The following is an 18,426-nucleotide window of genomic DNA, read 5'->3' on the forward strand; positions in this document are numbered from 1 at the left end:
AACAAAATTACCTTCAGAATAACTAGCTGAATCTGTGACACTACACATCTGTGGATCTTTCAAACAGAGTTGTATTCCGCCAAAGTACAGATTCTTCAAATTTCACAGATACTATTTTTGAACAAATTACTCGAAAACGGCGCATTATACGAGAAAGTATGAAGAATGCTTTTTAGAAAACGTTCAAATATTCATTAGATATCCTCCAACTTAGTTTCAAGAGTTGGGTTCTTTGGATTTTTGGTATTTTTATGGTACGTGATGGTCATAATGGAAAAACTGGAAGACGTGGCTGATATCTTGTGTTCGAAAAAGATTCACCAAATTAATAAGAAACTATATTCCGAAATTCATTCCATTCGATAAAACCGTTCATGAGCTTGAACTGAAAACATTTTTTTTATGGTTTTTCAACAGCCTGTATCTTTTAAACCGAGCCGATTCGGAAAAAATGGTTAACGAAAAAAGTGTTTCTTTTGACCTCAAGAATCTACTGTTACAATATATGTATAGCTTACATTGAGAAGTTTTGTCCATATCACACCATTCTATGGAACTAGGCATTTCGCCTTCAAATTTTTCATGAGCACTCAGATAACACAATAAGTCCTAACTCAAGCCTGTGAAGTACCTAACATCAATAACATTGCGTCTATGCCGATTGTGTTCAGCATGAAAATGGTCCTGCATTCAACCAAAAGATCTAAGACGATGATACCTATATTGCTGGAATATCTGGAAATCAATTGGCTACAGCAAAGGAGAAAATATCCAGTCTGCATTTCAACACACGCGTCTTATTTCGCCAACTGTCGATTGATGGTCAGTGTAACACCCCTCAATTCGAGCACAGTCAGCTGTGAAGAAGACAATGAGGTTGGTAGACAGACAATTTGAAAGGAACCGTTTATTTCAGTTCCATACACCTGCCTCATTATCTTGACGCGAGATTTGAATGTGGGGAGTCGATGCCTTACTAGATTTTGTGTTCATTCATGCGATGATTCAGTGAAGGAAGCGTTTCTTAACTGATAAAAAATAGACGGTGGTCTATTATAGTGGATTACATGATGCTCCTTAGAGTAGGTTTCAAGTTTCAGAGCTCTTTATACTGAGAATGGTTGCTGGAAATAATGTCACCCATATCTTTGGTCCAAATACCTTATATTCGCCCATCTTCTTCTGTCAGACCATGTTGAAAATATCTACTAGTCCATTCAGCTTGAAGGGCATGATCACTTTGATCTCTAGCTTCAGGAACAAAAAAATTATGGGACGTTTTAGAAATCATTGAATACTACTAATAGTACTAACTCAAAAACGAAGGATCGTAGGAGGTTTACACCATTCTCTGTTTCTAGGAAGGAAGGACTTGGAAATGTTGAATGTTTAAAATCCCGAATTATTTAAAACGTCTATTAATGGCTGCTTTAACGGTTATTTCACGACAGGTACTTTTCTATCTTCCATATGTTTAGGTGACATAAATATTCATATTGGTAGCTCAGCGGTATTTCGGAATTCTGCTCTTCGCGGATATGCAAATATTTAAAAGGTGCGGATTACATAACGGCTCCTAAATGATGTCAAAAGATCACACATATCAAAATGATTGTTGAAAAACAGGAAAAAACTTCTTAATGCCAAGATTACCACGACATATTTGCAGCACAGATGACGCACAAAGACATAAGTGTGAGTTTGGAGGAGTATGTATCATCAATTAAAATTATTTGAAGTTAAAAATATAAACGCAAGGAGCTCTTTATTATTTTTTTACATTTTCACACCTACTCTGGTGTGAATTACTATCTTATTAAATAAAAGAGTAAGCTTTTATTCTTATTTATATTTTTATTCACATCATCATCATTTAATGACATACTTTACAAATTTTCAAAAATTATGTACATCAAAATCTCTAAAAATACTACTTCTAGAACGAATATATTACAATAAGTTGGGAAAAGGCACGTTGAATGTGCACATGAGAGTGCACCAAATTTGAAAATAATGGCTTACTCCTCCGTTGTTGAAACTTGTTAAGTACACATAGTTTTATTGGACTAGACACTGTCGGGGTCCAGTTACTATAATCAGATGTCCATTATTATTATCTGTGAACTGACCACTCGTCATTAGAGCCATTAAACCTATAACTGTTAAAGAGACTATAAAACTATGTTACTCAATTTTATACGATTGTTAAAAGTCTGTTTTTGTTGAAAAAGCAAGGAGTAGAGGTGAGATTATTTGGGTGCTATAATTTGACGGATGCTTCGTAGGTGTGGAGAAATTATTCAAAGAGATTTAGTGATAGAAAGTTCCTAAAATCTAAGCATCTAATGTCTTTATCACACTCAATCGTACACCAATTTCTTAGACCTTTTTTACAATAATTTACAGTTAGGTTGCATCATATAATACTAATCAGAAATTATTTCGATAAACTAAATTGTTAGGTATTGATTCCTATGTCTATTTAATATTAAAATGAATCACAATTTCATGGGCTGATTAAGTTATCGTATCAACTGATTGAGGTATATTATGAAGAGTTGGGTTCAGCGTGAATCTCTCAAAAATACTGCAGAACAGAAGATGCAAAAATGATACTTTTGAGAGAACTTAATGAGAATAATTTCGAAACATATACTCCTTTACGAGCAATCATGTAAAAGGTCCAATTTATGTTAACCCTGCAAAACTGAATCTCCATCTTCATTACCAAAATACACATCCGATCAAACAGTTCCGAAGGTAATTTTCAATTCATTTACTATCACAATCACAAATGATGATATTTTATTCAGAATCTGGATTCGAACTCATATCTAATCATTTTCTCATACTAGGGTTTCAACCTCTTGAAACCAGCACCATCTTGACCCAACTTCAACTCTTCATAGAGGGTAGGGTTGACCTCTTGTGATTGGGGTACTTGCAGCTGCTCATTCTTCCAACCATGGCCTCCTGAAGCTGACGAAACGGACAAGCCGTTAGCACCGCCATTAGACATCGTTGATTCGGTTTGGCCCTGTGGTATCTGATGAAAAAATATCAATATAATCGAGGCAGTAGAACAAAGTCCGTATGTTGAGTATTTAGTTGGGAATAAGTCCAAAAAATGCGGCTAAAGAGTGTTGCATCATAATTAGTTACTCCACCAATAATGTGACAATACTACTAACCTGAATGTGATCCATGTTGACTTCCCTCAAATAGCTAGGATTCTCAAAAGCAACGCCATTGGTCCCCTTCAATAGCTTCCTATTCCTGAATAGGTACAAAGCACCACAAACGATCACAATCACTCCAATGATGGCTAAAATCACAGCTACAGCTACTCCCATATGATTTCCCTCCCTAGCATGGTTGGCAGACGATGTTACATCCTTATCGCCTGTGATAAACCTGACGGATTTCGTGAGTATTGATGTACCCTTCGTATTTCCAGCCTTGATAACGTATTCGTACGTTCCACCCTCTTTGAGGTTGGTCAACACCAAGCTGGTTTCTGGGGTGTCGTTTTTGTAAACCGACTTCTCGTCTGTACCATCTAAAGGTCTCCATATGACTCTGTAGATCTCAACAGTATGAGGATTTTTGACTGGTGGGTCCCAAATTATTTTGACGGTGTGAGCATCGATGAATTCAGTCCTTGCGTTTTGTGGAGGACCAGGTAGTTTATCCTGGTTTTCATGGAAGCAGTTGATTATTTGTTTGGTGTAGGATAAGGTACAGATCTTCTTGTTGATGACTGGTTCTCCACGACACCAGTCCAAACAATGCCTTTGGACACCCGAATGGACGCAACAATTCCTATGGTCAGAACCATCAGAAGCACATTTCATCAGTTTCTCGAAGTCATTCACGCATTCTAATTTATTGATGACAGAGTCGATGTCCATGTAGAAGGAGCAAGCGTCCATACAAGGCGATGTCACGTTGAGGCTTATGCAACACTGTGTTATGTTCTTGACTGTTTTTATGTTCCTCAATCTGACCGATACAGGTTGAGTGGCGCTTCCAAAAGCGTTTTCGGCATGGCAGTAATATTCTCCCACGTCCATCATCTGGATTTGTTTGATTGTTAGTTGCATGAGGTACCTATCTTCCTCCTCTTTTACTTTCGCAGTGACTATATCGTATTTACCGCCCTGAATCACTGGGGTCCTCTCTTCATGGTTTCTCCAGAATATCATCTTGGGTTCTGGCTGGGCATCGACCTTACATTCCAGCGTTACCGAATCTCCGAGTATCGCCATTGTTATTCCACTGGCTTGAATGTGGGGTCCATCTGGAAGATGGAGAGATTTAGTTAATTAGTTTTGACTGATGAAAAGAAATATTTGATAAACAAAAGCTGATGTTGGAAATAGTATGAAGACCCCAGGTGTGGGGATGTTTAGGAAAGGAAGACTTATGTGTTTGTGTTTAAACTCACGACTTATGGTGATCTTCCTGGATGCTTGCATAGGCGTCCCGTATCCATTGTCGGCGTAACAGGATATTTGGTTCATATCTTTGGTGACATTATGAATGACAGTGACCATATGCCTGGTAGTTTCTTGTCTGACAAGTCTTCCAGAAATGTAGAGGGAAATAGTGGGCATAGGTGTTCCCATGGCTATACACAGAATGGTCATGCTGCTCCCTTCAATAACTAGATTTATGGGATGCACGGTTGGAGCCTCTACAACAGCAGGATAAGCTGGATCTGTCCAAGCAATGAGGGTCTCTGATGGTATACTGGCTCCTTTGTCAGTCATAGCTTTCACGTAAACGATATATTGGGTATTTGGCTCCAAGGACGAGATCATATGGGTCGTTAGGGTTGTATTGACCACGTGGAAATCGTCATCTGATGTCTTTTTATAGTACAGACTGCGAAATAAGATGATCCAGTATTATTGGTTGGAAATCCAAATACTGTTGTGGACATACCTGTATGTGATTTGATCTGATGGATGACTAAACTCAGGAGGCTGCCAGCTAATGGTCACCCACGTTGCACTGTGAGTGGCAACAGCCAAAGAGTGTGGATGGAAAATGACGCCCTTTACCCACTGAGAATCTATAAAAGGAATTCAGAATCAACTCGAGCTACACGACCAAATGATCTCCAGATCATCCTACCTGCTTTGATGAGGGTTATGACGATGATTGAGGATGGAAGAGATGTCCCATGTCTATTCTTCGAGACCACGAACATATGATAAGTAGCGTCTTTTTCCAAGCCGGTAAGGGTTGTGGTCGTGGAATGAACTTCAATTTGCTGCAAGAAAATGGTTGAAAGTGGAAAACAAGATGATTCTATTGTGAGCATGCTTACCTTGTCCAATTTGAGGGGTGTTTCATGCATTGTAGTGTTGTCTACTTTCTGGTAATACACGATGTATGAAGTCACATTGCTGCCATCTATTGGAGGTTCCCATTCCAAAAGTACTGAATGATTATCAACGACAGTAGCATGTAGCTCTGCAATGGGACCTGGCAGTAACCCAGTCCCTGGAAAAAAAGTATATTAATTAAAAAATGTCTTCAGGATTCAGTGCTGGTCGAATGATAGCCATGGGTTCATTATTCTTCTTCTTACCCTCCTCGAAGCACTGAACAATGTTGCCAATATAAGGTATGCACTGCGTGGCCGTTTCTGCCAAAGAACTGACGATAACACCGGCGCAAAGGGACAGGCAGTTAGATGGAACTCCTCTCCTTTCACAACATGCGCCATGATTTCTACCACCAGCACCGCATCTCAGTAGTTTGTGGAATTCGGAAGCGCAAACCACGGCCAACTGTTTGATATCGCTCATGTTTGCGTCGTAGGAGCACAGAGGAAGGCAAACGTTACTGAGGTCCGCTTCAACGCAGCAAGCTGTTACGTTGTACGTTGATGCTTCTTCCAGTTCCTCCTCCACGATCTGAAATGAAGAAAAAGACCATTCATTTTTGATAACATACATACAGCCAAGGACTTAAGGGGTATCAAACACTTTTTGACTGTAGCTTGGAATACTCTGTTAAGTTATAGTCTGAAACATATTACATCAAAGTTGTCTTTGGAAGGAGTTGATAGACCAGAAGAGTATAGAAGACAAGCATCTTTGAATCATGCCATAGAAGACAATTGAGTTTTCTCCAAATATTCCCAAAAAAGAAGAAGAAATTGAAGGTGTCAAACGTTTGACCATTCTGTCAATTGAATTGTTAGTTCACGTGGAAAAATTGCTGTTTCATTGTATAAATCTCGAGTATTTTTGGAGTCATGTCTGAAGGATTCCTGCCTTCTGCAATTTCAGGAGACCCTTTCAGGAACGGAAATGAAAGCTTCTCAACCGCGACCCAGGACACAACGTTTAGATCCACCCGAAGAAAATCTGCAGAAAGAGCTCCAGGACCTCCCCCGCCAACTCCAGATTTTGCATCTATACGTCACTACCAATCTAAAGCCGTAGAAGTCTCGGAAGATTTTTACGGCACTTACGTGGATCACAGAGGTTGTCAACACCATATCAAGAAATTCACCTGGAAGAACTACAACAAACTAACCGTCTCTGTTATCAACTACGGCGCAAGAATCGTCATTATGAAAGCGCCGGACAAAAGGGGTAAACCAGTTGATATTCTTCTAGGATTCGATGAAATGGAGAGCCACGTACAGAATGGAGATCATCCGTTAGGAGCCTGCTTGGGGAGATGCGCGAACTACATCAAAGATGGCAGCTTTTACCTCGACCACGGCATTTCATATCTCACGAAGAACGTTTCCCATCACCACTATAACGGCGGTTCCCGAGGCTTCGACAAGGTTGTTTGGACACCGTACGTAGACGGATCAAAAGTTATCATGAGCTATGTGAGCGACCATAAGGAGGAAGGATATCCAGGACAGCTTTTCGTCAAACTCACCTTCGAGTTGTGTCAAAGGAACCAATTTCGTATAGACTATGAGGCTTATTGTACGGAACCAACTATCGTAAATCTGACCCATCTCTGTTACTTCAACCTGGCTGGATCGAATCAAGGCCCTGAAGAAATTTACAACCATATACTAACGATAAACGCGAACTGCTACACCATCCAGGACGAAGATAGGATACCAACTGGTGAAATAAAGAATGTCGTCAACACCTTATACGACTTCCAAATACCAAAATGCTTGAGCAAGGTGATCGGTATCAAACCCAATGATGGTTACGACCAAAACTATTGCGTTAACTGTGGCGTGGAAAATCAAGAGTGTTTTGTATCCAGACTGTTCCATCCTCCCTCTGGAAGGATGTTAGAAATATATAGTTCGCAAAAAGGGGCTGTTTTCTCCACTGGTAACGAGTTTGGTACTGGTGCACCAATTCCTATAGAAGAATTACTGGAGAAACCCTACACCTGTTCCACGACTTCACTGGTGGTTGGAAGTATCTACAAAAACATCGAAGAAATCTTGGCGATCGACAATAGTCAAGATTATTTTGAAATGAGGGACCTCATAGATTTGGTGAAAGGTGTTAAATTGGGGGATAAGCAGAATATGGATAAATTAGAGCTGACCAAGATACAGAGGGCATATTTGGAGAAGATCCACCATTACTGCGGGACTTGCGAGCCTCAACTAAAAAAATGCAAGGATGTTTTGGACGCCGTCGATTACATACTGAAAGAAGCGAAGGTCCAAGAGGAACCAGAGGAAGAACAGGAGATCATCGAGGAGCACGAGATAAGAGAACGAATCCTATCTCATTTTTCATCAGCGATAGACGGGTTTAAGGACATGAAGAGTCGAGCGACGAATAAGAAAATCCATGGGAAGGGGGACTACATGTACAAAGCCCACTGCGGTGTCGCAATTACTCCTGGAAATTATCCTAATGCCATAAATACGAACGGATTTCCCAATGTGGTCTTGAGGCCAGGGGAGGTTTATAGACATACAACGAGCTACAGGTTTTGGGTCAGGGCAGGCAATCCGAACAACTGGATAAAGAGGAAGATATACGAGGCCACATACGATGAGAGGCAGGCTGCGAAACTGAGGGAGGAAGTTAAGGCTGCGGGCATACTCAATACTGCCATAAAGAGGAATTAGCAGCTCGTAGCGGATTCAGAAACGGAAATTCAAATATTTACATATTCGGTTTCATATTGTTCTGTTGGTAATTAAGGTGTAAATTTTTGTGTTAATCGGTTCAATATTCATCAGTTCACTTCGTGATATAAACTAAATCATTCGGAATAAATAGGGATATTCTGGTTGACTCATTGTGGAATGTGCGAATTTTCTACCACCCTTGATATACGAGGATATATTGAAAAATTCTTAGCCTACTATAGAACCGAACAAAACTTCAATGTCAAAATATTTTATTACTCATCATATTCTCCTCTCAATTGGATACATCTATTACAGCGAACCTGCAACGTCTCTAGACCTTTCAAAATATTGTTTCTTCTTGATCTGCAAACCAAACCTCCACAGCTTTTATTACCTCCTCGTTGAAAGAAAATTTACGACCTTTTAAACTTTTTTTCGGTTGAGGGAAGAGATGATAGTCGGATGGAGCCAAATCTGGTGAATAAGGGGATGTTCTAGTAATTCAAACCCTAAATCACGAATTTTTTGTATGGCAACATGAGATTTGTGTGCAGGGGCGTTGTCCTGCAAAAACAAAACACCTTTGGATAACTTTCCGGGTTTTTTCTCTTTAATCATTTCCCGTAGAGTGGTCAGTAATGCCGAATAGTAATCTCAGGTTATTGTTCTACCCTTAACCAAAAACTCAATCATGATTACACCATGGCAATCCCAAAAAACTGAAGCAAGAACTTTTCCAGCAGATTTTTGGACACGACACTTTTTATGTTTTTGAGAACCAGAGTGTCGCCATTCCATCGATTGTTGCTTCGTTTCTGGATCCTAGAAATGTACCCAAGTATCATCCATAGTAACAATTTGGTTTAAGAAGTCTACATCGTTTTCAAATCCAGCAGAGATCCAACGCGATGCTTCTACCCTTGCACGCTTTTGGTCAACATTCAAATATTTGGGGATCTTTTGTGCACCAATTTTTCTCATGTCTAAATTGACGTGAACTATATGATGAAAGCGTTCGTATGAAATATTCAGTGCTTCAGACATTCGTTTTAGCCCAATTCGACGGTCTGATAAAATCATATCATGAACTGCATCGGTATTTTCGGGGACTGACACAGAAACTGGCCTTCCCGATCGGTCATCTTCAATGGAAAATTTACCACTTTTGAAGCTTGCACAGTCACGGTCGCATACGAAGGACATTGATCACCAAGGGTACTAAGCATTTCTTCGTAAATCTGCTCACCTCTTAACCCTCTTAAATACAGGTACTTGATGATGGCTCGATACTCCAATTCTTCGATTTTCTCAATTTCGGTGGACATCTTCTTTCTTTTAATTTATTGCGTAACTCCGGTTTACTTTTTTCACCTCAAAATTCACACTGACACTTCTAATGAGTTATTGTTCGTTGCTATGTTAAAGCAATATTTTTTTTATGCGTGGAACTGGTCTAGGCTAACTAGATATCAATACATCCTCGTATCACCTATCATGACATAACTTGTCGAATGAGAAACCTACCTTGCTCTCGGTCCTGAAGGTAATCCTAGTGCTCGGTGTTCCCACTCCGTGACTGTTCGTGGCTTCGACATAAACCTCATAGTCTGAGTTGCTCTCCAGTCCCTCCAGAACGAAGGGGCCGTGGTTCACGAGGTGGGTGGTGTAGTCGGCATCCTCTCCGTCGAATTTACGTAAATGTATCCTGTATCCAGTCACGGTATCCCCCAGGGTCTTCGGCTGGTCCCAGTGGATGATGGCGAATTCCGTTTCGACGTTGGTTAAGTGTACACCTACCGGTGCACTAGGTAGGACGCCATACCCCTGGAGGAGGCAGTTGGTGTATTCGCTCATGTATCGCATGCATCTGAAATTCAGTCTTTATATAGTGTGATGAAATTAGAAGTTTTCAACAAAAATCCTCATCATTTTGAGGTGATTCGATCATTTTTTTCACGTTTTTGGTTTTAATTACCATAATTTCAAATCAAATTAAGAATTCAGACTTTGCCTTCGTTGAAAACTGTCAATATTCCGGATTTTGACTAGATTGGGGACATATCATTTCCGCACCCCGCTGGTAGGTACAGAAAAAGATGTTCCCCTATCAGTCTATCATTCTGTATTGAGTTTCATGCGAGATCGACTGTTGATTTAGTTGTTTTGCTTCGCGAATGTTAAGAGAGAGAGAGAGAGTCATTCAGCAGGTATTCCTGATTAAATTCCGTAGCCCTACTATTTAACTGTTTTCTTGCTACGGTTCCGTTCTGTACCGAGTAGTTAACGCTCATAGATTGTCCTCCTTGTCGTTTACTCGAGGATTAACCACGTTAACGCCGAGTAACAGAACAACCGGTGGGACCAACGTCAAAACCCAGCTCTTGGTACTGTAAACTTGGAACCTCAGCTTCAACCCACCTTCTTGACTCTTCTATCCCTATTGCAATTAATGCTAGCTGGTACAAAAGCCCGTGAACCACTGAAAGCAAAAAAGGAGAGGCACTCCGTCTTGTCCGAATTTCGCCCCTGTTATGAGTAAGATTCTTTGCTGGTGTGAAAGCCTGTGAAGAACGTTTTTCGAGATTTTGTTCCTTCGGGTTTATCGAAAGTAGCTTTTTACTTCGTTTCTCAAATGACAAGTCACATTTTCGGATTCCCTTTGAATTCTGATTCAGTTTCTTTAATAACCTTAGTGATATTCCTTAGCCTTTGAAAGATATTTTAGCTTTCAGACGGATATTTTCCAGATATCACAAAGATGATCACAGCTACTTGCTCTTCAACGTTAGAAGAATGAAGGAACTATCGTTGGAGCCACAGAATATGAGTATATCTGTCATCTCGATGTAAAAAATTTAAGATAAAAATTATCTTTGATAATCAAATCATCAGGATTTATACATCAGCGAATTTCATTTCCATTCAGTGCCATTTAATTTCAAACTTCAATGAAGTTTCCACGAATGAATGAATCTCCTTCTTACTCATGGCGAATGTAATCAAGTGGTTCAAGGAACAATTAGACTCTCCATTGGGGGAATTCCTGTTAGACCTAATCTATCAGGAGACACCTTCAATAGAGCAATGATAACATGAGAAATATTGGTTGGACATCTTTTTTTATCGCGATATTCCATTTTGATGCATGTTATTTATATATTACAGGATTATGTGCAGATTCCAACATCCAGAAAATGTGACTCATCAACGTTTGATCAAACAAAAATTCCCGATTAACATTTCAGTGAAAAATGAATAGCATTTTTGTTCGTTTCATGCAGCGAAATAAGCATAGCATGCAGTATTCAGCAATGCCACGGTAAATATGTTCAACATGGCCGTTCTGAATGCACAACACGCTATTCCCAGAGGAATTCCTGAAATCGTTGTATTCCTAGATACAGTTTCTGACCACTCAAACATTGGTACGAGCATAATAGATTTCAGCCGATTTTAATTTCGCACGGTACGAAAGCACAATTCTATGTATATATGATGTTCCGAAGAGATATGCTGGTCGTTAGCGAATATCAAGTACTCTCGAATTAGTTTTGTGTTTACTCTGAATATGCTCTACAATACTATCCCATTTTATAGACAGGGCACCAATAGAATATTGCAACGAAAAATGTTTCTGTAGAGATATTTTCCAACCTGAATCCATATCAAATCGTTGGAAATTATACAAATCGAGCTTTTGAGCGTTGATTACGAATTATTTTGGGAAATCGCACCAAAAGGACGATTCTGTCATCAGATGAATCGGCTGAAATATCAATCATTCATTTTTCGAGTTTGGAGTTTAATTGGGACGTATGTTATTAGATTTCTTCTGTTTAATATGTCCACTAAATAGTCAACCGAAAATTATTGATTAACTGAAAACACTGAATAACATTTTCATTAACTTAGTGGCTATTCAAATACTACACCTATATTATTTTGATATCACAGGTGGAACTGATTGATTTTCATCAAGTAACGACAACATCAATTCAATAACTATTTTGACGATATCAGACATTGTCAGATGATAAACAAGGCATAATGAAAATGTTAAGCATTCTTTAAATCCCTTAAAATAGCAAAAAAACAGAACCCCTATTGATCGATTTTGGAGATTGACTGAGGAATTATTCGTCAATGTGGAGCAAACATTTGAACCATATTCCTGCCATAATGTAGAGCCAAGTGAGATGGAATTGGAGAGTCAACAGCTAAAAAATTGCCAAAGTTTGACTTGCTGTAACTTCGACATCACTTTGGTGATGCTGGATTTTCATCGAGATGCAAACTACGAGGATATTGAAAGATTCTTAGCCTACTATAGAACCAAACAAAATTTCAATGTCAATTTATTATATTACTCAACATATTCTCCTCTTAATTGGATACCTTTATTACAGCGAACCTGTAACGTCTCTAGACCTTTAACCTTTCTTCTCGCTCTGCAAACCGGAGATAGCTTTCCGCGTCTTTTCTTTTTAATTTTTTCCCGTAGAGTGGTCAGTAGTGTCGAATAGTAATATCCGGTTATTGTTCTACCCTTATTCTAAAAATCGATCATGATTATGATCTGGCAATCCCAGAAAACTGAAGCAAGAACTTTTCCAGGTCTTGGAGAACCAGAATGTCGCCATTTCATCGATTGTTGCTTTGTTTCTAGATCGTAGAAATGTACCCAAGTCTCATCCCTAGTAACAATTCGGTTTAAGAAGTCTACATCGTTTTCAAATTGAGCACAGATCGAACGCTATGCTTCTACCCTTGCACGCTTTTGGTCAACATTCAAACATTCGGGGATTCATTTGCAGTAATTTTTCTCATGACAAAATTGACGTGAACTATTTGATGAACGCGTTCGTATGAAATATTCAGTGCTACAGATATCCGTTTGAGCCCAATTCGACGGTCTGATAAAATCATGTCATGATCTGCATCGATATTTTCGGGGACTGACACAGAAACTGGCCTTCCCGATCGGTCATCATCTTCAATGGAAAATTTAACTCTTTTGAAGCTTGCAGTCCAACTTTTCACAGTCGCATACAAATGACATTGATCACAAAGGGTATTAAGTATATCGTCGTAAATCTGCCTACCTCTTAACCCCTTTCAAATACAGGTACTTGATGATGGCTTGATACTCCAATTTTTCGATTTTCACAATTTCGGTGGACATCTTCTTTCTTTTAATTTATTAACGTAAGTCTGGTTTACTTTTCGACCTCAGAATTCACACTGACACTTCTAATGAGTTATTGTTCGTTGCTATGGTAACGCAATATTTTTGTTATACATGGAACTGGTCCAGGCTTACTAGATATCAATACATCCTCGTATTGTCCTTTGTCTGTATGCCACTGATGCAAGGTATTTTTTTCGATTTCTTCTTGTTGTACAGGTTTACTACCGAAATTTCAATAACTACTCTTACACTTGAAAAAATAAACTCAAATATCTTCGAACATGGGTATTCTCCACGTTGGCAATTCGTAATCCCCCCAAGATCCTTCCCAGTCATCTCCCCCCATATTTTCGCGGGAGTGACAAAGACCTAGACTCTGCGAATAAATTTTCGATATCCATTCTGCCAACAAGCTCGCCAATTTATCTTCATCCGTAACGGGGAAAAGAATTATTAAATAAAATTACATAAATATCCGTCTCGAAGAAACGCGTCCCAGTTCTGGGGGGAGAGAACATAATAATATATTGCCTGCAATCACATCCGAGTTTCCACGGGAAAAATAGTAGCGTTTCCTTTGAGGGCGTTCTCGAATTCATTGTACCTGCACGGAACATGTTCACGCGTTCAAAGTGGAAAAGCTGGTAACAAAGGGAAAGGCAGCCCTTCCACCTAACAGCGAAGATATTGCCGGTGTCATAATTTCGATAGATTCCTGTTTGCCGGTATGAATGTCACACTGCGTTCTTTGATCGTCTCGACTCGACAAAAAGTTGGTGTTCCGAAGTGCTCCTCTGAACTTTAACAGCCTTATTTGGGGTGGAATGACGTCTACCGTTTGATGTCACACGAGATACGTGTGGGTGTTTTTGTGATATGTCACTTCGGTGAAACTTTACCCTCTTCATGAGCACGCCCATGAAATGATCGGGCAATTATATCGTTAAGGCTAGGTTGTGGATGGAAAACAAAGCGTGATTCAAGTTACCCTCAGCATCTCGAAGTTGTGGATGTTACGAAATTTGTCGATTTCGATAAAAGTTGCTTAATTCAGTTGATAATACAACGATGTATTCGAATCGGAAATATCACGAACGGTTTTGAAAATATAAGAAAACTGAAACAACCATTTTTACTTATACGGAAGGAAGTGTAACCAGGAAATGTTTTTACAAGTATGAGTCTTATCAAACAGACATTCCGGAGGCCTTCCTCAACTTAACTTTTTCGAAAGTATTCGTAATTGTGAAGCCATAAGAATTTGAAATACCTACTAACTATTCTCAGCGTCGAGCTTTTTAAATGCTTATTGCAGATTACAGTTGTTGACAAGTACATTAACATTGTGAGAAATATGTGATTACTAATAGTTGGGGAGCATCGTGGAGACCTAGTAGATTTTGAAGATTAGATGGTAGAAAGAAAAAAGGTTTTATGATGTGTGCACTTTCAGCGGTGGATAAATCGTTTGCAGGTTTTCAAAGATGTAGAAATAAATCGTCAAGTGTACACTCGTGCTTTTTGTTTTTGTTTTTGTTGTAGCAGGGGGAAAATCTGCAAGTCAGACGACGAACCACCCTCTCCTGAGGGGAAACAAGTGTGGGGATTCTCACTCTTCTGAGCTCGAGACCCACTAAGAACCCTTAACTGCTTCTTGAATATTGGTTCCGGGCAATTGCCTACAAACCGTTCATCTCTTAGTCGGTTTTCTTCTCGCACACTATCGTGCTGGGATTTATGTGTTTATCCTCTATAGGGTAACACTTTATTGGATTTTTCAATAAGTTTATGTTCTTATTTTAATCTCTTCTTAATTGATCTCTTGGTCTCCTCCGGTAAATTCGCATTCTCCTTTTGTCTTCCTCTGGGTCGTAGTCCACTAGTCTCCTGAGTTCTTGATTCGGATGGTTTTTCGCTGTTTCGAATAATTTCTTTGCTTTTCTGTTCATGAATTCCGTTATGGTTTCCCATTTTAGGTCCCTACAAATCTGTCTATTCCTGACAAACCAAGGTGCATTTATTGCACATCGTAGCAGCTTGTTTTCAGTGGCCTGAATTCTTTTGATGTGGCTCTTTGCCGCGAAACCCCAGGCAACTGATCCATAAGTCAGTTGAGGCCTAGCAACGGTTTTGATTATCTTCAATTTTGTCTCTTTCGACATGTGGCTTCTTCTTCCTATCAGAGGGTAGAGTCGCTTCATCGCTGCTTTCGTTCTGTCGATTGCTTGTTTGATATGACTTTTCCAAGTAAGTGCTTTGTCAAGCGTTATTCCTAAATATTTGGCTTCATTTTTCCAGTCGATTTCTTCGCCGTCAACTTCTAGATTCGTTGTGGGTCGCAGTCTTCTTTTCTGTAGTAATATTGCTTGGCTCTTTTGTCCATTGAGTTTGATTTTTCACTTTATGCACCAGTCATTTGTTTCGTCAATAGTTTCTTGTAGAACTCGTTCTATTACTTCTGGGTTGCGATGTCGAGTTGCTATGTCTGTGTCGTCAGCATATAACGTTAGCATGGTTCTTGGATTCTTCGGAATATCGTGAATGTATATGTTGTACAGAAGTGGCCCAAGTACTGACCCTTGGGGTACTCCAGCCTCTATATCTCTTGTTGTGGAGCATTCTCCTTCCAGTTTCACGTAAAATCTTCTATTTTTGAGATAATTCCGGATCAACTTGCATATTTTGATCGAATATCCACCACATCTCATCTTATATATTGATCCTTCATGCCATATTCTGTCGAATGCTCTGGCGACGTCTAGTAAAAAGGTAGTAGAAAAGCAACCGCGCTCGAGATTGTACACCTGACGTTTTTTTTTTGCAAGTTTGGCACCCTCCCACACATTTTCATAAGCTTAAATTGTCAGATTGAGAGAATATATACTTTTCAACATATATCCTAATCTGACACGCTCGAGCATGTACAATGATCGTTTTTTTTTTACTATTCTCTCAGGCTGTCCTAGGCAAATTCCCCCTGTATACAAATCTTATTTTTGGTAGAGGTACTCTACAAAATCCAAGGTATTTCCCCTTATATTAAAAGCTGACACACTCGAGTAAAACCCGAATTTGCCTCTTGGGCTCCCCAAATAGAAAATTACGTAGAACGTACAACATATCGCTGATTTATAACCTAAATATGTTTTGATAAGCGTCATAACCTCACATTTTCGTACTGTACAGCGGTACAGCGACTCTATCAAACACAGTGGCGACAATTGGAAATTTAGCAAGAATATGGCGGCTTAGAAGCACAGATTTCAATGCTATGATCTCTAATTCGGAATGCGGATTGGCTCACGTCACGTCACGTGACCAAATCCGCCATATTCTTGATAAAACGATGAAAAACGAGACCACAATTGTCGCCACTGTCTCGTTAGAGTCACTGTATGCAGCGGGTAGTGTCAAACTTCCAAGGCCAACCGACTGCTTGAATAAAAGCGCACGGACTATATACAATATTTCAATCCGAATGTCGACTCAATTTCCCCCCACGAATCCATAATTATGGTCCGTTCGGGCAAACAAAAACGGTAAAAACGACCGGCGTCTACTCCTTCATAACTTGGGAAGAGTTATACCCAATAAAACTGCGGTCGCTCCGCGCCCAAGACGGGTAAACTTTATTCCGCCGATAACGGCACCGGAAGTGCTCCCAGTCTTTTAATGTTTTCAGACATTTTCAGCCAACAGAACTATTCAATTCATGACGAAATGACACGAAAACAATGCCCGAACTAATTAAGGCGTGGGCGTTTTGAAATTTGGCCCGGAACGGTAGCGCAAAGTTTTCGTTTGACGGAGAACAATGGGATTTTTCAGCCAGGGGATCATTCGTTTCGCCGTGAATGCAGCCGGGGAGGATTTCCTGAGGTTTTGATGCAGTTTATGATATTGCGGTACGCTGTGTTCAGCGCACGATATTATAAGATCAATGGATCGTTTGGGAGTGTCGGATAAGATACAATACGGTGCAATTTTCAATTTCTTTGAGTTCTAGATGAATCTCTATTTAAAAAATACCACTGTAAAATGTCATTCGTTAATTTCTGTGCCTCTGAAAAACTTAAAAACGACGATATATTGAAAAACTCTTAGCCTACTATAGAACCAAACAATTTCAATGTAAAAATATTTTATTAATCAACATATGCTCCTCTCAATTGGATACGTTTATTACAGTGAACCTGCAACGTCTATAGACCTTTCAAAAAAATGTTTCTTCTTGCTCTGCAAACACAGCTTTTATTACCTCCTCGTTGGAAGAAAATTTACGACCTTTCATTTTTTTTTCAGTTGGGGAAAGAGATAATAGTCGGATGGAGCCAAATCTGGTGAATAATGGGGGTATTCTAGTTATTCAAACCCTAAATCACAAATATTTTGCATGGCAACATGAGATTTGTGTGCACTGGACTTGTCCTGCAAAACAAAACAACTTTGGATAGCTTCCGCAACTTTTCTCTTTAATTATTTTCTGTAGAGTGGTCACTAATGTCGAATAGTAATCTCCGGTTACTGATCTACCCGTATCCAAAAAATCAATCATGATTACTCCATGGCAATCCCAAAAAACTGAAGCAAGAACTTTCCCATCACATTTATGGACACGAAACTTCTTAGGTCTTGGAGAACCAGAGTGTCGCCATTTCATCGATTGTTGCTTTGATTCTGGATTGTAGGAATGTACCCAAGTCTCATCCATAGTAACAATTCGGCTTAAGAAGTCTACATCGTTTTCAAATCGAGCACAGATCGAACGCGATGCTTCTGCCTCTGCACACTTTTGGTCAACAGTCAAACATTTGGTAATCCATTTTGCAGCAATTTTTTTCATGTCCAAATTGACGTGAAGTATATGATGAACGCGTTCCTATGAAATGTTCAGTGCTTCAGATATCCGTTTTAGCCCAATTCGACGGTCTGCTAAAATCATGTCATGAACTGCATCGATATTTTCGGGGATTGACACAAAAAGTGACCTTCCCGATCGGTCATCATCTTCAATGGAAAATTCACTCCTTTTGAAGCTTGCAGTCCAATATTTCACGGTCGCATACTAAGGACATTGATCACCAAGGGGATTGAGCATATCTTCGTAAATCTTCTTACCTCTTAACCCTTTTAAATCCAGGTA

At 39.5% G+C, this 18,426-nt stretch overlaps 1 protein-coding gene across 2 annotated transcripts in view; it reads right to left on the reverse strand.

The window, feature by feature from the left end:
- Window positions 1-1,834: 1,834 nt before the first annotated feature.
- LOC123316343 (Ig-like and fibronectin type-III domain-containing protein 1) overlaps window positions 1,835-18,426 on the reverse strand; it is a 180,332-nt gene continuing 163,740 nt past the window's right edge. For both annotated transcript variants that reach the window (XM_044902373.1, XM_044902372.1), the window contains 8 exons: window positions 9,620-9,962; window positions 5,600-5,927; window positions 5,336-5,511; window positions 5,140-5,278; window positions 4,948-5,077; window positions 4,448-4,887; window positions 3,192-4,300; window positions 1,835-3,046 (listed from right to left, as the gene is read on the reverse strand). In XM_044902373.1, the coding sequence (XP_044758308.1) occupies window positions 2,852-3,046; window positions 3,192-4,300; window positions 4,448-4,887; window positions 4,948-5,077; window positions 5,140-5,278; window positions 5,336-5,511; window positions 5,600-5,927; window positions 9,620-9,962 (2,860 nt within the window). In that variant the 3' untranslated portion in view covers window positions 1,835-2,851. The remainder of the gene's footprint in view (window positions 3,047-3,191; window positions 4,301-4,447; window positions 4,888-4,947; window positions 5,078-5,139; window positions 5,279-5,335; window positions 5,512-5,599; window positions 5,928-9,619; window positions 9,963-18,426) is intronic.

The sequence above is a fragment of the Coccinella septempunctata genome, chromosome 7, assembly GCF_907165205.1.
Source record: "Coccinella septempunctata chromosome 7, icCocSept1.1, whole genome shotgun sequence".
NCBI classification, from domain to species: Eukaryota; Metazoa; Arthropoda; class Insecta; order Coleoptera; family Coccinellidae; genus Coccinella; species Coccinella septempunctata.